The 23,470-nt window shown below is 53.0% G+C and overlaps 1 protein-coding gene across 2 annotated transcripts in view; it reads left to right on the top strand.

Annotated features, from left to right (window-relative positions):
• Positions 1-23,470, top strand: part of RASA3 (RAS p21 protein activator 3) — a 108,709-nt gene that overhangs the window by 41,470 nt on the left and 43,769 nt on the right. For both annotated transcript variants that reach the window (XM_025441337.3, XM_049099212.1), the window contains exons 2-3: positions 6,096-6,213; positions 16,103-16,206. In XM_025441337.3, the coding sequence (XP_025297122.1) occupies positions 6,096-6,213; positions 16,103-16,206 (222 nt within the window). The remainder of the gene's footprint in view (positions 1-6,095; positions 6,214-16,102; positions 16,207-23,470) is intronic.

Genomic DNA, 23,470 nt, shown 5'->3' with positions numbered 1-23,470 from the left:
CCAGGTGGTCATTTTATTCTTGTATTTACTGGTCTGTTAATTTGAGCAAACATTTATAGGATGCCTACTATTTGCCAGACTAGCAGGCTGTTTCAGCTGCTGGAGAAGAAAGGAAGGAGGCCCAGTCATGTCTCCAGTTCCCCAGGGAGGAGGGAGGAGACAAGCCAGTGGGCCATGGGGCTGGAGGCTGTAGCTGGAGGGTGGAGGTGTGGCTGAGGATCTCTGCTGCATCCCAGTGAGGACTGGTGGCTGGCTCTGCTATCATCCTCGGGGGTCATACCAGCCTCCTTCCCTGGATGTGGGAAGAGATCTAGACATCTCCAGGAGCCGTGGCCATGAGATGCTGGGAGTGCAAATGCTGGTCGCAGCAAGCCGCCCACAGTAAGTGTATGGAGTTCTAGCCTCAGCCAGGTGGGGCACAGAAGGCAGAGTCTCCTTGTTCACACCACCTCCTCTGCTGAGACTTCACAGCGTTTATAATTCATCCCCTGTTTCTCAGGATGGACAGGGCAAGTAGTAGCCACAGGAAGCATGCTTTTGAACCTCCTGTACACAGGCACATGAACGCAGGCACATGCCCAGCCCCTCATCTCCTGCCTCCTGCATGAGGCTGGCAGAGGGTTGCTCTAGAACAGTGTGTCCTCCTGGAGGGTTGGTGTGCTTTTTTCTCAAGTAAATTCTGAGAAGTGTGCGTTTGGCCATGTTTCCACTTGTACCTTGGCTACCAGGGACCTTGGAGCTCAATTGATCACTGACTCGCATATGTTGAGGCTGGATAGATCTAATTTTCCTTTTCATTATATTTTGAAATTTTAATTTCCACGTGAACGGCTTTATTTTTTTAAGATATATATATATATATATATATATATTTTAAAGATTTTATTTATTTATTCATGAATGACAGAGAGAGAGAGACAGACAGACAGACGGAGAAGCAGGCTCCATGCAGGAAGCCCAATGTGGGACTTTATCCTGGGTCTCCAGGATCACACTCCGGGCTGCAGGCGGCGCTAAACCGCTGCGCCACCGGGACTGCCCAAGATATATATTTTTTTATTTGAGAGAAAGCATGTGTCACAAGCATCAGAAGAAAAGAGAATCCCAAGCAGACCCCTTGCTGAGCACGGAGCCCAACATGGGACTTGATCCCATGACCCTGAGATCATGACCTGACCCGAAACCAAGAATTGGACACTTCACTGACTGTGCCACCCAGGCGCCCCATGAACCGCTTGATTTTACTCTTGTGTTTTACCTACCCCTATTACCTCTTGGAAGAAATCTGAAATGTGTATTAAATAGTTCTTCCTGGCCATGGTCGCCCGGATGCAGAGAAGGCAGGCATCCAGGCAACTCAGCATGGAGTTTTCAGGCTGACTCTTGTCTGCACTAAGAGAAGCTGCTTATAACTTGACTTAGAAATCCAGTTTTGTCTGTTTTTATGGAGTTTTCTATTTAATATCAAGTGATAAAATATTAAAAAATATATTAACATATTAAAAACATATTAAAAAATATATTCAAAAACCTATATTCAGGATAATAGAATATTTTAGTCATGAAAGTGATGTTTTTGGGGGAATAGACTCTTATGTTGCTATGATAAGCTGTGCTGGCTACCAGGATCTGGACCCACGTCAGTGTGCTGAGCCGGAGTGACTGTGTAAATTCTCCCACGATGTTGCCTTCCACAAGTGGAGCTCCCGAGTTGGGGAGGACCCACTAGCGCTGTGTGGACATGGTACATCTGAGCATGTCCAGAGAGAACACCCAAGGCTCACGGGCGAACTGTCAGTAGGGCTCTCATCCACAGGCTCCTCTCCTCTCTCCTCCACGCCCCTCTTCCTGAGGTTGTACTGGGTGCTGTGCATGGGGTGAGCGGCCGCCATGCTGGGTGCTGTGTGCAAGGTCAGTGACCTCTGAGCTGGGTGCTGGGTGCTATGTGTGAGGTCAGTGGCCTCTGTACTGGGTGCTGTGTGCTTGGTGCTTGTGAGAGGTCAGTGGCCTCCATGCTGTATGCTAGGTGCTTACATGAGGTCGGTGGCCTCCATGCTGTGTGCTGTGTGTTGAGTGCTTGTGTGGGGTCGGCAGCCTCCATGCTGGGTGCTGTGTGCTGGGTGCTTGTGCGAGGTCAACGGCCTCTGTGCTGTGTGCTGGGTGCTTGTGTGAGGTCAGCAACCTCCGTGCTTGGTGCCGTGTGCTGGGTGCTTGTGTGAGGTCAGCAACCTCCGTGCTGGGTGCTGTGTGCTGGGTGCTTGTATGAGGTCGGCAGCCTCCATGCTGGGTGCTGTGTGCTGGGTGCTTGTATGAGGTTGGCAGCCTCTGTGCTAGGGTACTGGAGGGAAGCAAACAAGATCCGGCTCTCAGAGGGGAGGTGGCTGAGAGCCACCGCAGAGTTTGTGGTGCTGGGGTCTGCACCTCCTGTAGTGTCTCTCAGGGCACACACAGCCCCGTTCCTGGGCACCCCAGAGTGTCCTGACGGGGCAGGGGCCCCCTCAGGAGGCTGAACACCCCCTGGCGGCAGCGAAGTGTGGGCGTCCACATGTGGGGGCTCCCTCTCTGGGGGTTTGTGGCCCGGGAAGTGCTGCCCGTGGAGGCTCAGGACTGTGGCCTCAGGATCAGCCTCGGGCTTCCGGCCCTGTGCCTGGTTCCTGAGGTGGGAACCGAGTTTGCTCTTTCCAGGTCTTTAGTTCCCCACGTTTTAAGGGCTGCCTTTATTCTGTTGGTAAATGAGGTGCTTGGGGATGGAGTCCGGGTCCTGACGTTCTGCCCTTGTCACAGTTGCGGGTGCAGAGTGTATGCCCCAGACACAGTTGGTCGGAAAAAGACTCATGAAAATGATCCTAATGTAGTTCTTAAAATGAAACCAATGTTTACCCTTCTTTTACCGGGTGGTCATTTATTCATTCATCCATTCACTCAACAATTCAGCACCTACTGTATACTGGAACAGCTTTACTCTCCTATGTCAATGTCTCCATGTGCTGAGAAAGGACATGCTTTTCCTCAGGGACAGAAAGGCAGGGAAATGACCTCTGGCCTTTGGGGTAAGTAGTCAGCATGGAGGAAGATGGATGGTTGGGGTGGGACAGCTGAGAGCTGGGATGTCATCCCTGCCCTGCGGTGGGGCCCCAGGCAGGGGCTCAGGATGACCCCTCGTTCTCAGCCTTTTTGGTCCAGAGAGGCCCCCAACTGTAGGGGGCAGAGGACGTGGCTGGGGGTGCCACCCGCTGGGCCCCCCTCCTGGTCCTCGTGGCCTGTCAGTGCCAGCTCGCTGCGGCCCTGCCGTCTCGCCAGTGGGCTTGTGTCTGGGGCCAGCAGGGTGGGGCGGATGCGGCCCAGTCCGTGTTCACACTGCGTGTCCACGGTGTCAGGTGTCTCATCTTTTCCTTCTCTCTTTGAGGAATGTCAGCTACTATTGCTCATGTTCTGAGGTTCTTTGGAGACTAAACAGGAACAAAACCCTAGTTCTCTATTTTCCACCAGCGATCATCTCCTATGAGACTTTCAAACAAGTTTCCTTTCTCCTTTTAAGAAACACAGGAACTTGCAGCTAAATATCTCATTTGCTGCAAAAAAAATTCTGAAGGGCAGCATGGTCAGCCCTGATTCCCATCATAAAGATGTCAGCTGAAAGTACACAACGTCGGGCTGGTTTTAAGGTTAAACATTTGTGAATGCTGCACAAGTGGTCAGTTCCCAAAGCAGAACCGGGAAGGAAGACAGAAAGCGCTTGTTTGGAGCCTGCCAGGTGTGCGGTGATGGCCTTGTTGGGTCAGCTTGGCAGATGGAGCCCTGTGTCTGCCCTCTTGCCCTCACCGCCTGCCGCCTCTCTGCATGTGTTGGCGAACCTTGCCATCCCCTCTGGTGCCCGTGGAACGGTCACCCAGCCTGCACGTGCACGTGACCTTTCCCATCTGCCAGGAGCCTTCTGAAAGTCTCCTTTTTGACATTTAACACCTGACTTGAGGTTGACTCAGATTCACATGCATCTTAGCAGGTTGGCCGTGTTTTTACGTGCTCCATGCGTGGACATAGTGTGTCTGGAACACTGTAATGTTGAGGTGGCTCTACAAGAAACATTCATCGTTATTTCTCTCTCTTCACCACTAAGAGCCCTTGATGATTCCCCAAAGGAAAAAAACTCTGGATTCTTTTAAATTAAAAGCTTCTTGGGGGATCCCTGGGTGGCTCAGCGGTTTGGTGCCTGCCTTGGGCCTAGGGCCTGATCCTGGAGTCCCGGGATCGAGTCCCACATCGGGCTCTTGCATGGAGCCTGCCTCTCCCTCTGCCTGTGTCTCTGCCTCTCTCTCTCTCTGTGTCTCTCATGAATAAATAAATAAAAATCTTAAAAAAATAGATTAATTAAAAGCTTCTTGGAGCTGGAGGAGCCTTGGAGAGCTAGTGTGTCCTCCTGCCCTTGCCATCCTGGACAGTTGGCTCTCATCCCAGCTGCGGGCAGGAGGGACCCATGCGCTGCCCTGGGGTGTGTGACTGACATTACATGCAAGTCCAGAAAGCTTCAGCGACACGGAGCTAACCCTGCCTCCTGAGGCCCTGGCGTGCCCACTCGCAAACTGGCACCTTTTAAATGAGCTGGCTTCCCGCAAGTGCGCTGTAGCGTCTGCTTCCTGGGAGTTCCGCAGCAGAGGGTGTGTGTGCCGCGTGTTCTGGTGCTGAGCTCCGACGGACTCGTGCTCTGGTTCGGGGTTGGTTTCTGTTGCTTCTTCCGTTTTGACAAGACTGAGGCAGTTTGGTCCTTCGTGCTGCTCCAGGCGTTACCGGCCGTGCCCAGGCTGTTGTTGGCATGGGACCGGGCCCTGGGAGCCGCCCCATCTCCTGAGCCCTGGGCTGCCCGCGGGGGTCCCCACCGGCCGCAGGGACCGGAGGCCCCTGACAGGCAGGAGGGTGTCCGAGGCTTTCCTTCCTCAGAGGTGTCTCCAGGCGTCCGCGAGGTCCCGGCGTTGATACTGCTCTCTAGACAGACCCAGGGCCGCACGCGGAGTTGTGTTGTTGCAGGGCCGTGGGCTTGCCCGTGCCGCTGCCGAGGTCCTTCCGTGTGGGGAGGGGCCGCGGAGGGAGCCCTTTGACCTGCAGCAGCGTCCCCTTGGGATTACTTCTGGCTGGCCAATCTTCCGTACTTTAGACCAGGAGGAGCGCCTGGGGCTCAGGTCGCGATCCCGGCCCGGCCCGGGGAGTGAGTCCTGCATTGGGCTCCCTGCCCAGAGGAGGGTCTCCCCCTCCCCCTGCTTCTTGTGCTCTCTCTCTCTCTCTCTCTCCGTCAAATAAATAAATACAATCTTAGAAAAAAACCCCAAACAGGTGGAGTTTATAGTTTTCTCAATAAAAAACAGTCCTTCTCCCTCATTATTGCCCCAACTGTCAAATCAGATTCAGAATGAAAATCGACCCAGGGAATGAATGGATAAGCAGCAGATCCATCCTCAGTCTTGACAGGGAGGAAGATCCTGACACCTGCTACAACACCCGTGGGCCTTGAGGGCATCCCTGGGAGGACAAATACTGATGAGCCCGCATCCGAGTTACCTAGAAGAGCCAGGTCACAGACACACGGCGCGGGGCAGGGACGACATGTCTCGTGAAGGCGGAGCTTCAGTTTTGCAGGATGAGAAAGTTGCAGAGACTGGTCGCACAGCAGTGTAAATATGCTCAATGCTACTAAACTCTACACTTAAAGGTGGTTAAGACGACAAATTTTAGGGTATAAGCATCATCCTATAATTTAAACATTAAAGAAATTAATTTAGCAGATTAAAGAAATTAAGGGGGCTACTGTGAACAAAACAAAACAAATAATCCTAATTGGTAGGCTGATGGATTCCTACTTTTATCAGTTGGTTTTGGAGGTTGTATGTTAGCTTGTGTTCCAATACCAGGGGTGGCACCATCTGTGGCATCTCAACTTGTGGTGGCAGAGAACCAGGATTATGAAGAGCTAGGAGTGTGCAAGAGGGAGAGCAGGTGCATTGCTGTGAAATAAGTTCATTATTCGGAAATGTGCCTGTGATCAGCAAGGGAACTAGATAATTCTGTTCTGCTAACTTGATGGTGTATCGACATTTGCTTTTTAGGTGAAGCCAAAAATCTTCCGACTTACCCGGGGCCGAACAAGATGCGAGATTGCTACTGCACCGTGAACCTTGACCGGGAGGAAGTTTTCAGGACCAAAATCGTGGAGAAGTCGCTCTGGTAATGTCTGTGTAGCTTTCTTGATAAGTTTTCCTCATGTGGAGAGCACTGTGAACATGGGTGCTGTTTGCCACCGTCCGTGGGGTGTGTCCACCTTGGCAGTGGAATGACCCTTTTCCCAGGTGCCTGCTCCTGGGGCACACGTGGGCACCTTCTAGTCACATGAGCGGCAAGGCCCGTGCCATGCACAGTGCAAGTCAAGCACTTTGAGAAGCTGAATGTTTGGAAGGTTTTTGTTTTGTTTTGTTTCTTTTTTAACACCTTCCTTTAGATGTTCTAGGAAGGACACATCTGAGATGGGCGTGGAGGTAAATACTCAGTGAGGAAAGGGGCCTGGACCGTGTTCACTGACCAGAGGAGGTCTGCAGAAGGAGCAGCACCTAATGGGCCCTCAGATTGAGGAATTTGCCAGACAGTGGGATCAGCTATGAAGGACACTCGTCACCCAAGGGCTTGTGGAGACACAGGCATCTGCCCAGGATGTGGAGGGTGGGCCAGAATGTGCGTTTCTACCAGGCTCCCTGGGGTGAGGCCCCCAGGCCACACCCCGGGGATGGGAGGGCACCCTGCAGGTCGAGTACTTTACACAGGGGATGGATCCAGAAATGTGAGGTTAGCAGGGCAAGGGGACCGTGGTTTGCAGCCGGGTGAAGCAGCCAAGGCTATTAGTGGGGTCCTGAGTGAGTCATGTATCACCGGGCAGTTAAGAGAGTGGGGAAGGCCCCACAAAGCCCCGACTCCACCTTCAGGCTTAGGATTGTGGGTTGTGTGTGTCCATGCACACAGCTGCTCTGGATTTGAGAACATTTTTAGCAGATGAATTATATCCTTGCATATTACTCCTTTTAAGACAGCACAGCACATTCAGACCACTGACCAAAGTCAGTCTTTACAGAATTGTTAGAGGTCTCATGCCCCTGAAACGTGGGGACTGCTGTCATTCCCCATGTGCATGGTGGCCGCCAGCACCCAGAGGCTTACCCCGGAGGCCACACAGTCGTAGTTGACGCTCCGTGTGCTCTAGATTCTCGGAAGCAGCCTGTGGAAGGAAAACGAGGAGCCTGAGACATGTCAGGAGTGGAGTCTGGCTTTGTGGCTGAGGATGAAGGTGGTGCCAGGGATGATGATGCTCCTGTGACCTCCTGGGTCACTTTTGTTGCCCCGATGGAACATAAACCCTTCTTGTGTTTACACAGTTGAAGCTGGAGCCCACAGGTCACAAAATCAGAAGGTGACCGTGGCCTCAGGGAAGCCGGGCCCTCCTCAGATCTGCTGAGCCTAGACCTCTGGGAAGAGTCTGTTTGGGAATCTCTATTCTAGGTGAGGTTGTGAACGGGGGTCACGGTCCTCAAAACATTTTAGACAAGTTTAGAAATAGAAACCATGGTTCCTGGCTTTGGCGGACCTAGAAAATGTGCTTCTGGAGCAGGAAACGGAGGCTCAGAGATCAATGAAGATAATGATGTGGTAATACTGTCCTGTTGGAAAATCTGAGAAATAGCCAGAATCAGGTGAACTGATGTAGTGGTCCAGACTTGGCGGAATGTTCATGCTCTCCTTACAGTTTTAATTAACTTGGCTATTTTTGTTATTTATTAGTTCAGCGAATATTTATCATTTTAAGGTTTGTTTATTTGTTTTAGAGAGCACGCACGAGCACATATGTTGGGGGTGGGGGTGGCGGGGCAGAGAGAGAATCTGGAGCAGACCCTCGCTAAGCCTGGAGCCTAGTCCGATCCCACGATCCTGAGGTCATGACCCGAGCTGAAACCAAGAGTCAGACTCTCAACGAACTGAGCCACCAGGTGCCCCTCAACGAGTGTTGATTGAGTGCCTATTAACACACAGACAAGGAGAGGGTGCCGTAAAAGAAGGTTAAAACTGACGGGAAAGAAAGACTCCAAAGGAATCACTGCAGGAACTTAAAAAAGTGGGTGCATTAGGCCATTTGGTATTGAAACAAAAGCCGTGTTCACACTGGTGGATCGTGCGGGCTGGTACCCCCAACGTTCTGCTCAATGGTGTGAGGGCAAAAAGGGAAATAAACGCATCTGTAAAAGAAGTTAGCAAGGAACATTGCTGCCGCTGCTTGCTGCCAAATATTTGAAACCAAAAACTAGCTGTCTTGTGGGTTTGCAGGCCTGAATCCCCGTCTGTGGCCCACAGATCTCCGTCCGTGAACATGGGTTGCGGCAGTGCTAGACTAGTGGTTGATAATGTACACTGAGCGATGAAGTGCCAGTGGAAGCAAATCCAGATGTGCCCTTCGGTCCAGGCTTGGAAGAACCTTGCTCTGTGACCTCTGAGGAGAAGATACAGAAGGAAATGGGAGGGATGAGAGGTTTGGGGTCAGAACAGAATGGTGTTCACACATGTCTCACAAGGACTCCTGAGGTGAGGGGAAGAGGGTGGGAGCCTGGGCGAGGGTAGCTGGAAGAAGGCGGTATTGTGAGATTCCGGCCCGAGTGGCCCTGGTTGGAGGGCAGAGCCCAGGAGCAGAAGCCCCACATGGAGGCCTCTGCCAGCGTAGAGGCCCGAGGAGGAAAGCCAGGCTCCGAGGATGACTGCCAGCACGAAGGCAGTGGGCACAGAGGGAGCCATGCTGGCGATGCTGAGGGCCACCTGTGTGGGTGGGTCAGTGGTTGTTGCCTCCCCTGACATGTTCCCACTGGCCTCAACATTTCCTCTCAGGCTGGATGCTCCATTTGGCGAAGTCACTGTGGAAAAAAGCCTCCAGCTGGTCTCTGAACTCAGAGCTAGAGGGCTTGGTGGCCTGGCCGGGCACCTGGGCAGGGTCAGCCTCCAGCTCAGTGGCATCCTGGAGCCATCCTCAGACGTGGCGGGAGGCGCCAACAGGATGCGTGGCAGAGAAGGGGACGTGCATCTCCCCAACTTCTTGCCAGCAGAGGGTTGTCCCTGGGGCCCCTGGGTGGCGACCACGTGGCATGAGTGTCCCTGGCACTCAGTAGGGATCACTCGGCAGATGCCGTAGGGAAAGGCCCTAGTTTGTTCTGTTCTTCCTCTCTGTATGGAGAGCAGGGCTGGGGGCCTGCTGCTGATGGAAGACTCGTTGGGTGGGACACTTGGGAGCACGAGCTCTTTCCTCCTGGCCTTGTCTGTGGTCCAGAAAAGTGGTTTTGGGCAAAGCTTGTTTTACTAGGAAGAATACTTCCCTGACGTTGAGAGTGAACTTTGTTCACATGTAACTTTCATGGCTTGATCGTGTCAGCACCTCAGTGGCAGCTCGGGGTCTCCTGTTTAAACCCGAGGCTCTAGGACACTGGGCTGGCAAGGTCGGGGCTCAGGGCAGCTGCCCATACTGGGTGGCAGGCGCATCTGCTGAGCGCCTTCTGGGACCCCACCAGGAGGGTCTGCCTCCTGCTTCCGGAACAGGGGTGGGGAAGGTTCCATCATGGAGGAAATCACCATTCTGTCCAGAAAAAGGGGCTTACCCACGTGCCACGCACAAAAGAGGTTAACAACAAGACCTCCTGAGTGCTGGGTTAGCCCACTCATTCTCGAGAGTATTTCAGAGTGGTCTCATTATTTTTCTGTCAACATATGTGCTTATTGTGAGGAGGGCATTGCCTACCTTTTCCCACAAAATCCCCACAAAATGTAAGAAGAGCTCCTGTCCTGGAGAGGAGCTGCCCCAGGCTTCCTGATCTGACCGTCAGCTTCTCCGGCAGCCACTCTGACGGGTGGGGACGCTGCCCTGGGACCCCCTCTCACGGGGTCTCATGTGTGTTGCCTTCTGGGGGGATCGCCCGACCACCTGGCCTGCAGCCCCCTCTGGTCTTCCCGCAGAGGCCGGGCTCTGGTGCCTCCTCATGTCCACACGGAATGGGGCTCTCTCTGCTGTTACCGGCAGGTCACAGACTGCATTCACAGTAGGGTTCCTTTTGTTCAAAAATTGGGATTGTTCCAAAAATGGCCTGGAATATGTGGACATAAATGTCAGTGTGGTTATTTGGCAGGGGGAGGGGTGTGGGATTATGGGGGGTATTTTTGTTCTTTTGTTAGTATGTTTTTGGTTTTGCTTTTTTACATAAAATTAAAAGTTAGACAGTAAAATAACCACTTTCTGCAGGAAAGTGAGGAGGAGCTAGCTCATCACCATGTTTATGGACAGGGGCATGATTATAGCGCCCACATCCTGTCGTTCTTGCTGAAAACGTTCCCTGAGGAAAGGTCGCTCCCAGGCAGGGTGGGTGTGCACTTCCAATCTGGAGTTGAGGGTGCGAGTGGGTCTGTGACGTGACCGCGCCTTTCTGCTCACCCTGGAAGCTGATGGTTGCTCAGAAGCCAGCCCTACAGCGTGCCAGGACCTGCCCCAACAAGGACGCCCCCGTCCTCGGGGCCCCATAGTCCTAGGGGAGGAGCCATCTGGGCCTAGACCCTGAAAGGGACAGCAAGGAGTCTGTGGTTTGGGAGGATAGATTTCAGTTTCTTGGAAGGTTTTAATAAAACCCAAGCTGTTGATGAGCAAACACTGATTTATGAAGCTGTTATGTTTGATTTATGAACACATAACAGTTTCTCCTAACATTTACTTTTATCTCTAATTTCTCCAGTTAAATTTAAAAGAAGTCTTTTGGACATAAATGCAGGCTTTAGGCCCAGACAATCCTTGCCAGCTGGAATAGGTGAATTCATGCCTCACAATCTTAGGGTGCTCCAGGCAGGGACCTGTCCCCCCAGCATCCCAGGATGCTCCAAGCGGGGACCCATCCCCCCAGCGCTCTGGGGTGCTCCAGGTGGGGGTCTGTCTCTCCATGGTCCCCTAGTGCTCTAGGAAGAATCCCAATCCTGGTGCTTTGGGAAGAGTGTGGGCAGCTCTGAGTGTGTTCCTGCCTAGTGCTGTGCCTGCCGGATGCTGAGCTGGGGCTCCTCTGGCCCTGCCTGTCAGGCCACCCTCTCAAATGTCCTCACTGTCCTTGTGGTCTGCAGTGGCCATCGTGGACTCATCGGTGCTTCATGGCCAGCACCCCAGCCCTGCGCCCTCCAGTGCAGGCAGTGACTGGTCCAGGTGACTTGTGGCAGCTCCCAGGCAGGAACTTCTGCCCAACATGGGAACAAACTCTGTGATCCCACCTCAGATTCTCCCCTTCCTGGAGGAGGCTTAGCTACATCCCTCCTGTCCCCGCTGCAAGAGTGCAAGATGCATATCTTCAGACTGTCCTTCGTGGGATCAGAGTGGCTTTCTGTCTTCGTGGGATCAGCCTCCCTGGGGCTGCTGTGAGCAGGTCGGGTTGTGACATGAGTTGGGGCTGGCGTTCAGCACAGAGGCCGGGTATCCTGCCTCCCAGGCAGGTGCCACATCTCATTGGAAGGGCAAGGCTCTGTGGCGAAGGCTCTCGGGTGCTGGGGAGCCAGGTCACACAGGGATTTAAAGGAGGTTTGAGGGAAGTGAGAAACCAGGTTTTCTTCATGCGCTGAGAGCCTGTGGAGGTAACTGGCAACAGAGGCCTGTGTCTCTGGGGCTCCTTTCTGAGCCCACCTGCTGCACACGGACACACGGATGCTTCCGGCTCAGTGGTCCCTGTGGGCCGTGCCCACACACAGCTTCCTTGGTATTTCTTGTTCTTCTCCTATGGACGTTTCAATAGTATTTGATATAATGAAATTTTAATCCGGCTTTTATTTAGTGATTTAGCCACATTTTATTAGCTGCATTCTCAGCTGTGTGGAGATGGGCTGGTGCCCTTTTTCGAAAACCCGTCCTGCCTGCCTGGCATCCAGGTCCTGTTGGGCTGTGGGCTGGACCTGAGTCCCTCTGGGAGCCTGCACCCACGGCTTCTGGAGGCTCTACCCTCAGCCTGGCCTTCTCTGTGGCACATCTACAGCTTCCACCTTGAGGCAGGAATAGTCCTAGTGGGGCTGCTTGTTCTTGGGCACGCAGCCTCTCCAGCTACCCCCAATCTGGAGCAGCTCAGGCAGCCTGCCCGTCCACCCCCCTCCGCCCCTCCGCCCGCCCCCTTGCCCCCCTGCCCCTCTGCCTGTCCGCCCCCCTCTGCGCCCGTCCGCCCCCCTGCCTGTCCGCCCCTCCGCCCCTCCACCCAGATGTTGGGAAATGCACTTGGGCGTTTGCGACACAGCATGAAACCAGAGAAAACCAGGCGCACAGCTGTTTTCTTGTGAGCAGGCCCCATGGCCGCAGGGCTAGCAGCCTGGGTGTGGGCGGTGCACCGCGGGCCCCGCGCAAATGCTGGGAAGTGACTCACGGAGAAGGCTGCGGTTTCTCCACGGGTCCCAGAGGCGGCCCTGTCTGACCCTCGAGGCTGCACATCTGGGCTCTGGGGGGAGTGGGAGGAAGGCAGGCCATTTCCCTTGTTGGAGTTGCTTACAGATCAGCTCCGTGTCTGGTGGGAGGTGTTTTCTTTTCTCCTTGTGAGACTTCCCTGGATTTGGTGAAACCCCATTTGAGCTTCTCGCAGTAATTACAGAAGGAAAGAGCTTGTCACTCTGGCCAGCCTTGGGGGTGGATGCTGCGGCACACGTTAATTTCCTTCTGTCAGATAGCAGTATTTAAGGCGAGCCAAGTCCTCTGGGCTGCTTTTTTCTTTATTTGGAAAGAGGGTTCTGGAGCCCTCAGGCTGCAAGTGGGGCCAAGTATGTGGGGCATGAGTCATGCATCTGACTGCTGCTGACCTCGGCTGGGGACAAAGCGGGGTCTGTGCGGACAGAAAAGTGGGGTCTGTGCAGACAGATACCCCAGGTTAAGCTGCTCATGTGCAGGAGGGGGACGTTGGGGGCTGGAGCCTCTCTGAGTTCACCAGAAAGAAGATACTGTCTTGCTGGGCACATGGGGAAGGGTGGGCATGAGAGAACCCTTTAGCTTCCCTTGTCTTTGGGAACATGCTTCCAAGCCTGCTGCCTGTGAAGAGACCAGTGTGAACTTAACTGTTGACCAGGAAGGGGACGGGGTTGTCTGGATGATCTGGGGTGGAGGACACACAGGGGAGGGGCACCATTGTGGGTCCGTGTGATGTCCACCCTCCTGCCCGGAAGATGCCACCGCTGCCCAGGCAGCGTCTGCTCCCACGTGCAGGAACTCTGCTACTTTGCTGGACCACGTGCCTGTCCTTGCTGGTTGGTGACATATTATTAACAAATCGTGCTGTTTCCAGATAAAAAGATATTTCTTACATGCTGTGTATCAGTCATGTGTCTTCCAGTCTGGGACACACATTAGAAAGTTCTCAGTGGACATGAGAAGGTGGGCAGTAATAGAACACGGGCCCCAGGCGTCGCAACTGAAGTGCCCTACTCAGCACTGCACCAGTGACTTCGACTTTGCCAGTGAAAGCAGGAGGCTTGTTTGCCATCAGATTAGCCGAGTCTTTAAATGTTGGTAAGACGCGGTGTTGGTCGGGGAGTGGACTGAATGTGCGCTCGCTTTCTGGAGAGTCGCACAGTGTGATTCCTTCTGCCAAGCAGGCGTGCCCTGGGGGCCCCTCAGGGACAGGTGGATGGCCGGGGTGCATCTGGACAGCACTGGCGCCCATCGGGGTTGGGAACTTCTGACCCCCAGGGAGGCCCACTCAGACCTCAGGTGCTGTTTGGCAACAAACATTTTATGCACTTATTTGGGAAGTGGTCCATGGCGTGATATTAAAAGATTGGGATGTATAATGTAATCCAACTTTTTATTTCAAAAATATGTCTCCATCCACATCTATTTCTGTTCTATAGTCATATGGTTTCAGAGAAAAAAATCCAGGAGGATATTCCCTATGGTGTTAACTTGGTTTTCACTTCCTGACATCTTTATGTATTTTTAAGATTTTTATGTATTTTTAAAATATAACTTTATTGAGATACAATTCACATACCATGTAATTAACATATGTAAGATGTCTCATTCTGTGGTTTTCAGTGTACTTGGCACATTTTCGTGTCCCTGAAGAGAAACTCATCCCCTTCACTCCTGTTTCTTACTGGCGCACTGCTCTCCGGCAGCCATAGCTTTGCCTGTTTAGGGCACTTCGTGGAAATGGAATCACAGGAGTGTGTGGCCTTTGTGGCTTCTTTCACGGAGTGTCGCGACGTCAGGGTTCACCCGTGGGCCACAGGTCCCCGAGCATGCCTGCTCTCTGAGGCGGATGACCCTCCCCTGTGTGGACGTGTCATCCCGCTGCTCTGGGCCTGCTGGGCCACACAGTTACTCTGTTCACCATTTTGAGGAACTGCCACTGTCTCCAAAGCAGCCGAGCTAGTGCACATCCCTGCATTGTCTGGCTTCTCCACATTCTCCCTGCACTTGTTAGTGTTTCTAGTTAAAAGTTATAGGAAACAGGGATCCCTGGGTGGCGCAGCGGTTTGGCGCCCGCCTTTGGCCCAGGGCGCGATCCTGGAGACCCAGGATCGAATCCCACGTCGGGCTCCCGGTGCATGGAGCCTGCTTCTCCCTCTGCCTGTGTCTCTGCCTCTCTCTCTCTCTGTGACTATCATAAATAAATAAATAAATAAAAATTAAAAGTTATAGGAAACATTCTTATCCACGATGTTCCTCTTTTTAAAGCAGACAACTGAACTTGTAGGGGACTTTGGAAGCACAGGGAAGCTCTAAGAATGTACACATTTGGCGGAAAGCTATGTCTTGCTGGGGTGGTTTTGCTGAGTTTGGGACAAGCAGGAGTCAGTGGGACGAGCGGGAGTCAGCGGGGAGCTGGTACCTGCAGATGGAGCCCTCAAGGGCAGGCCCATGCTCTGGCTGGGACCCCGCCAGCCTGCACGAGCGTGTGCCTGCCACCCACACCTGGGTGTCGTGCTGCTGCAGGTCACGTGGAGTGTGGCTCCCTGCAGTCTAGTGCTCTCCTTGGGTGCAGACACTACCCTGGTTTTCCTGTGCCCTCGGAGGTGAAGCCTTGCCCCGAGTGGCATGCCTGAGGGTATGGGGTGGGGTTCTGTGTCGCTGAGGAGAATCCATGTGCTGCCCACGTGTCACACGTGATTGCTCTGGAGACCATCATGACCTCACGGCTTGTGTTAGACATCTATGGGTATGGAATTAAAGGTTTCTCACCCTGGAGAGGGTTCTCTGGCGTGGAACCTCCAGCTTCCTGCCCCTCGACTGGGATTTGCCGGCATGTTTTCTAAAATAATGTCCCGGCAGTTCCGGGGACATGTGTGTCCCTCACTGTGAACTTCCGCCATGGGGCACCACACTGGCCACCTTCTCCACCTTCATTCCAGCCTGAGCAGGAGCTTATATCGTTCCAGCTTCCCTGATGGGTCACGTTTGCTGCTCTGGACCTTGGCTGTAAACATGCGTGGAAGTGGAATCCTGGCCGAGTCCGAGGCCGTGGTGTGCCGTAATCTGACCATCGCAGAAGCAGCCAGGGCGTCTCCAGCGTGCGTCTGTCTGCTGTGTGCAGGCCACGTGCGCGGACTCAGCCTGGCTCCCCACGAGCAGCTGGGGGTCTGTTTAGTGACAGAGCCCTGGGTTTGGCCGCTTAGCCGGGGTTTGCAGCTCTTGTTGGGTCTCTGTGAATCCATGGAGGGTCCGCCTGGGGGGCCCGTCCTCTCCCCGTGAGAGGCGCAGACGTCACCCCAACTTCCAGGGAACAAGTAGCATGGCCTGGAGCTGGGACACTGAGACAGTCCCGGGGCACTGCAGACACTGTCCTCACTGTGCAGAGCTCCGCCAGCACTGCCAGTGCCCACTCGGTGCAGCGGCCTTATGACCCCACACATTCAACCCCAGCGAGCAAACCGCCATTTCCCACCTCACAGATGAAACGCAAAGTGGCGTGTTTATGATACATGCAAAAGTGCTGTAACGTGTGTGCCCAAGGCTGGTGGCCTGTGTGCAGACGGCCCACCCTGGGGGGGGCCGGGCCACTGCATCCGGAACCTAACAGAGCCTGTTCCGCTTCTTTCTCAGCCCTTTCTATGGAGAAGACTTCTACTGCGAAATCCCTCGGAGTTTTCGGCACCTGTCGTTTTACATTTTCGATAGAGACGTGTTCCGGAGGGACTCCATCATAGGTAGGTGCTGACGCGGGTGTTCTCATCCTCTCGGTCTCTTCTGGGTGGGGCCTCATTCTGGGCTCTCTGCTCTGAGCCAGCAACGTCCGTCACACTCCTGGCCTGGCTTTCCCGGCTGTGCTGAGCAGCACAGGTGGCAGTGGGTACCTGCTGTCCTGGTGGTGGCGTCCCCCCCTGCCCTGGGTGGGTCCCTGAGCCTCCTGTGGCAGGGGTAAGCTGCCTAGGTCCCCTCCAGCCCCGTCAGGTACAGAGGAGCTCCACAATGGGAGCTCACATGGGAGAGACCAGAGCAAGGGCTTCAGACTGTCCTTCAGAGTGAGCATACAGTGACCACGGAGCCTGTCCCCAGATGACCTCCAAGGGCCCCGCCCCTCTGAAGGGACAGTGTGCAGAGGACGTGCCCCGCAAATCCCCAGACTACACTTGTCCCTGACTCTTGACATCCCTCTCTGGTATTGGGGTGCTCTCAGGGGCCCTGGGGCTCTCTGAGGTATTGGGGTGCTCTTGGGCCCTGGGGCTCTCAGAGGAATTGGGGTGCTCTCAGGCACTGGCATTTCAGCAGAGCACTCCTGGAGAAAGAAGAGAGCTGTGGAACAGCGCAGCCTCCTCGAGTCAAAAGGGTCCTTGTCCCAGGAAGACCCTATTCATAGTCTCTGTGGCACCAAAACTAGAAATTAAGAGGCTAACTGTGGGTGCACATGTATTTGCTGGGTTCCAAGCACCTTATGATGGCCCTGTTGTGGCCATGGCCGCTCCTGGGGGATGCTGAGGGACTTAGCTCCAGGATAGAGCACTTGAACCATGGAGTGTCCATGCCTCATTCCTGGGTGTCCCGGCCCCTGAGAAGGTCACCTACCCAGGCCAGCAGCACTCTGGGCAGTGGTGGCCTCCCCTGTAGCTGTCCCTCGGCCTCTGAGCATCATGCCATCTGGCGGTTACTTCTGGGTCTGGTTGTGCTGAGTTCCTGCTCGTTGCCCAAGGCTCTGCATCACCATGTAAGGCCCATCCCTGCCTCTTCCTCACCCTCCTGACCTGGGACCCTGGAGCCCACTCTCTCCCCTCCCAGCGGCAGCCCTGACCCTGTGCTGGGAAGGCCCGAGCTGCCTCTTCGGTGTACGGGCCCCAGCACCTCCTCACAGTGTATAGCTCACCTATGAAAAAGCTCCACGCGGAGGCAGGGCTCAGCAGTGACTGTCGGGTCTCTCCCTTTGGCTTGGGAGGCAGTCACTAAACGTTTGTTGAGAAAATGGATGGTTTTTGAAAATACCTCTGTTCATTATATTTATTCCACCTTAGAAATTCACAGTGTGTTATAGATAGTCTCCCTCCTGAAGAAACCCTGTTCTGGTGTCATGTGCTCCCATTTTAGAGCTCAATTTATCCAGAAGGAGAGAGAGAGAGAGAGAGAAGGAAGAAAGAAATTGCCGATTTCTTAGCCTCACGGCTGGATTTGGCCTGGAGAAAGAACTCTACTCCATAGCATGCCTTGAAGACCTTCCATAATCTGACCCAAATGGTTATCTGTATTTCTCAACGTATCTGCATGTACACACACAAGTGTGCACCCCACTGGGCACCTGTGCAGACTGCCCTCCGCAAGGGGCTCCTACGACACCCTCCCAACATCAGAAGGCTTCTAAACATGCCCTCGCTCTCCAACATCAGACTTGTGCTGCGGGATTGAGCTCATGCTCAGCCTCTCTCCCATGTCCCAGGCACCCAGCCTTCATCCATGCCGACGGACCCACATCGTCAGGGGCTCAGCCTAAAACTCCATAGTGGAGTCCTCAGGTGATTCCTAGAGTTAGATGGAGACATGTATGTACCGGGCACTGTGCCAGTGTTCCCGTGAAAGCATGCGTTTGACCTGTGTCTTCGCCCCTGGATATAGCTACTACCTCCACTTGCTACATGAAGTAGACACAGGCTCAGAGGGCGTCACACTCTTGCCTGAAGATACACAGCCAGCAGGTACTAAGCCAATGGGCTAAGTATCTCCTGTCATATTTGGAGGGTCAGAGGCAGGAGAGGAGGAGGTGTGTCCACACCTGCTTTGGTTCCTCCAAAGACCCTTTAATGGGTCTCCCATCCATCACCCCACACCCGCTCCCAGTCTGGATCACCTTTCATCCTACCAGTATGTGACAGGTAGCTTCCTGAACTTCATGCAGAGCATCCCTAGTCCGTCCAGCACTCAGGGTGCCTGCTCTCCCTGGTGCTCTGGGCCCCCATTGCCTGCTGTGTGAATGAACGTTCCTGTGGCCAATGTTCAAGAGAGGGCAGTAGTCACCTTCCCATGGAAGCAGCAGACCCACTGGTAGTGGCAACAGTCATGACCTGCTGATCTGCTCCTGCCCTGTCCCTGGGGGCCAGAGGGGATGTGCCTTAGAGCCCTGCCCTGCCTGCCCTCCCCTTCCCACCCCACGCTCCATCATGGACTCTCTCTCACCTGGTTTTCCTCTTCTGGGTCTTGGACCACGTGTGGGGCAGAGAATGTGTCGATCCTTGCTTTATTCTGGCTAGGGCGGCTTAGCTGAAAAATGATGACGTGTACCAAAGTTGTACCAGAAATCCCTGAATGGAATCCCTGTATTAGGGCCTAAATGATCTATGTTGCTCACTAAAAACATTTCATGGCTGAAGATAGAAATCAGTGTTTGGTCCTGGGAGTGTAAACACACCATCCCATTTAATGAGCTATCTGATTGGCTTTCATTCTGACTTTTCTCCTTTCTTCCCTACCCTTACTCTGAAAGAATGGTAGGTGCTGCCCACTTACTCCAGAACTATCCAGCAGTGATTCATGTTGTAGGAAAGGAAAAGCGATGTAAATTGGAAGTATCTGGTGCATATCTATTTACTTATTTCACATGTTTACAGAGTATTTAGTAGGTGCAGGGGCTTGTTCCAGGTGCTCTATGAATCTGAGCCCTTTAGCCTTCACAATTCTTTGCTGCGCTCTACCTTCAGAGGGGGAGCTGGTAGAAACAAGCCAGATGGTGTGCACACCTGCAGCCAGGTCCCCAGGTTTTCATGTCGCTTTACATTGTGCTTTGCAGACTTCACTTGGAGGCAGTCGTTGGTTGCATGTGCAGGCTGATGGGGAGGGAGAAGTTCAGGATGACTCCTGGCTATGGGTTTGCATCAGCCGGGGCGGGTGGTGGTGGTGCTGGGACACACACAGGGCTGGAAATTGTGGATGTGGTCCTAGTGGAGGGTGTGCAGGTGGGACGTGGGGATGACAGTGGTAACAGATGACTTACTCGTGCCAGGACGAGATAGCATCTTCCACATCTGCCATGAGCAGAAACCCATCATCACCGTATACCACCTTCCACCCATCATGCATCAGCTGCCATCCACCCTCCTCCACTATCAGACCACCATCCACCCTCCTCCACCATCCACCGCCTCCACCATCACACTACCATCCACCCTCCTTTACCATCAGACCACCACCCTCCACCCACCTCCACCATCAGACCGTCCACCCTTCTCTGCCATCACCACTTATTCTCCACCATTCCCCACCCCCCACCATCCATCACCCTTCATATGTTCTCCATATTCCCCAGCCATCATGTAACATTTACCATCCTCTAGCCCTCATCCTGTACCTTGTTCCACCATCTTTCACCACTGTCCACACCACTTCCAGCCCCAAATATGTCCCAGCACCAAAAACACACTTGGTGTAAACCCATAAAGCTGACTCATTCAGGACTCCCCATCCTCATGGGTATCTGCTCTAGTCCTGGCCACACATTTCTCATTTTTGGAATGGAACCATATGACTGTGAATCTAACATCTAGATACCAGATTCTTGTGCTGGGTTTTCTTCTACCTGAAGAGGGTAGCTCTGCATGGTCCAGGACGGCAGGGTGGTAGATGCCAGCCACAGGCCAGGGAGGCCCTTCTTCTGCAAAGCCTGTTGGTCGGAAGGGAGCATTCTTCCTGTCCCACCAGAAACTCCTTTGACCGTGTGCCTCCTGTGGTGGGAGCCACCTTGAGCGTGCTGCCTGCCTCCGCATTCCTAGTCCAGCAAACACGAGTGATAGTCTTCTGTTTGACCAATGACCAGAAATTCAAATTTAGAAAGTCTGAAGGCAGCTTTGGTGCTGAGGTAAAGAGGTGCTGATTCAGAAATGATCCATGCCTCTGGTGGTGTTTCTGCAGTGTAGGCCAGAGCTTTGCACACTTGTCAAAATGCCACTGCTGATTCATAGGCTGGGGCAAAACCTGAGAGCCTGCATTTCCAACAGCTACCTTCTTGGAGGGTGCTATGATTTAAGTAGAAATAGCTGGAGTTTTTTAGGATGTGCATGGGCCTAGGAGCTTCTCGAGGCAGGGCCTGGGTGTCTCTAATCATTACTTGCTGGGTGTGCAAAGGTCTGTTCAAGGACGAAAGGGGGACTCCCTTCGGCCCGGGGCCTGATCCTGGAGTCCCAGGATTGAGTCCCACATCAGGCTCTCTGCAAGGAGCCTGCTTCTCCCTCTGCCTATGTCTCTGCCTCTCTCTGTATGTCTCTCATGAATAAATAAATAAAATATTTAAAAAGCAAAAAATGACAAAAGGGATGAAGCAGACAGAGATAGAGGGTGTTGCATGGTCCCTGGTGGTTCTGCAGATCTGATACCCCAGTATGACGGGTAAACCCCACAGTGGAGCTCTTAGCAATTGGCCTGGATTATACTATAAATAAAGATGAGTTTGTTAATCTTTGGAAACCTATGAAAAATCTTTTCTGAGTGGGACTCCTAAGAGGAAAAAAATGCACATTTGCACATTTTAGAGAAACTGCTCAAGTTGATTTGTGAGATTATTTCTCCTCAAAATAACCAAATAAGATGTTTGTTAGTTATCCTGTTTAAGGTATCTGTTATTTTATTTATTTCCTTTAAAGGATTTTATTTATTAGAGAGAGAGAGAGCACGAGTGAGGACAAGCAGGGGCAGGAGGAGAAGCAGGCTCCCCAATGAGCAGGGAGCCTGGTGCGGGACTCCATCCCAGGACCTTGGATCATGACCTGAGCCGAAGGCAGATGCTTACCCAACTGAGCCCCCCCGGTGCCCTAAGTATCTGCTATTTTTTTTTTTTGAAATTTTTTTATTTATTTATGATAGAGAGAGAGAGAGAGAGAGGCAGAGACACAGGCAGAGGGAGAAGCAGGCTCCATGCACTGGGAGCCCGATGTGGGATTCGATCCCGGGTCTCCAGGATCGCGCCCTGGGCCAAAGGCAGGCGCCAAACCGCTGCGCCACCCAGGGATCCCCCCAGTATCTGCTATTTTTAAAGATAACCAGCAAAATCATGGTTTGGCAGCTGTTGGTGGCATTGAACTGGTGTTTTGGCAGCTGGACCTAGACATTCCACCTCATTTCTGCTGCTGGAGGAATAGTGGCCATCTGGATCTCCAGGAAGAAACCAGAATTATGGCTGGTAATTACGCTGTTATGAGGGTGAGAGTACAGATTGTGTCACGGGAATGAGCACCAGGTCACTGGCCTATCAGGGTTTTTAGTGCCTGATCTGATGGGGTCACAGGCCTGGAGGAGCCTCGTGCATACCCTGGTGAACAGCCAGCCAGAGACACATAGCCTTGAGTCTGGAGCTTCGTCCTGAGGGCCCGTTCCTAAACCCAAAGCTGCAGGAGTAGGGTGCCATGATCTGGTCCAGGGAGAGCTGACCTCACCGCCCTCCCACCAGTTCACTCGTGTGCCATGGGTGCAAGGTCAGCTGCAGGTGAGAGGCAGGCCCCTCGAGGTGAGGAGTGTAGTAGAGAGTGGGCTCGGGGTCCAATGAAAGTGTCCTGCGGAGGAGGGCATGGATCGGCTGCAGTTGTCTGGCTCCCTTGCACTTAGTTGGCAGCCTTGGGTTTCCTAGGTAGAGAATTTTAGCACCAGAGGGAGGGGTTCCAGGCACATGGTCTTGGCCTATAACGAATGTCAAGGAGCTGCAGGTCCAGCAGCTGGCTGCTCGCACACAGGGTATGTCCCTTTACCGGGATGAGGCTGCTGGACAGACTGGCTGTCCCCACTGGACAAGAGCTGCACCACCTTCCAGCAGTTCTGGATGCAGACCAAATGCTCAGATTAGCATTGACGGTTTGGTGACGGAAACTGGTGGAAATGTCTGTTTAGTTGATGCCACTTGGTCAGCGGGATTCTAGGAAATGGTCCCTGTGTCCCTCGTTTGCTCCTGGGCTTCCTCCCTCCCCCAGCCACCAAGTTCCAGATAGATCTGGGCCAGCAGGGTTCTGGGGCTGCTGTGGAAGGCAGGGTGTTTTCCCCTCTTCCCCCCTCTAGCTCTGGTGCCCCCCCGCCCCCCACGGAGCCCCCTCGTCCTCTGGGGGCCCGATGCGGGACTCGATCCCAGGACTCCAGGATCACACCCTGGGCTGAAGGCAGGTGCTACACTGCTGAGCCACCCAGGAATCCCCTATTATGGAGTTCTTAAAGTGTTTTGTGTGTTCTGCATTTAAGTTCTTCATGAGACATTTGTTGTACAAGCATTTTCTTCCCTTTTGTTCTTTTTGTTTTCTTACCAATGTCTCTTGAAGCCCAGAAGTCTTTAATTTTGATGAAGTCCAATTTGTCGAAATCCTTTGACGGTTTGTATTTCTGGTGTCATAGCTCAGAAATCTTTGCCTACTCCAGGGTGGTGGAGATTTTCTTCTATTTTTTTTTTTTTAAAGCTTATGGTTTATTTCCTCCATTTACATGTGTTTCAGGTGAATCGTATGTATGACACAAAGTTCATTTTTCTCCTTGTAAGTGTCCAGTGATATGAGCATAGTTTATTGAAAAACTGTCCTTTCTCCATTGAGTAACCGTGGTGTGTTCCTGAAAATCACCCAGCTTTATGCATACAGGCCTATTTCTGGCATCTCTGTGCTGTTCCATTGATCCATACTCCTTTCCTTGTACCGATACCCGTGGTCTTGCTGACAGTGGCCTTAGCTAGTCCTGAGTCAGCGGCGTGAGTGCCAACTCTGTTCTTTTCCAGACTTGTTTTGCTATTTGAGGACCCTTGAATTGTCACTTATGTTGTTTAATCAGCTTCTCAATTTCCAGAATGACTGAGATTGCATAGTGTACAGATTGATTTTGGGGGAGGAATTCACATCTTAACAAATTGGAGTCTTCAGACCCTCTGGTAGGGCTCGTGCTTGGTCTTCCTTGATCTCTCTCATCAGTGTTTGTGATACATGTCCAGCTCGTCTCAGGAAGCATCTGTTCCTCCCTAAATCTGGCCTCAGCCAG

The sequence above is a fragment of the Canis lupus genome, chromosome 22, assembly GCF_003254725.2.
Source record: "Canis lupus dingo isolate Sandy chromosome 22, ASM325472v2, whole genome shotgun sequence".
Classification (NCBI taxonomy): domain Eukaryota; kingdom Metazoa; phylum Chordata; class Mammalia; order Carnivora; family Canidae; genus Canis; species Canis lupus.
This window is presented reverse-complemented; position numbering and strand designations above follow the sequence as displayed.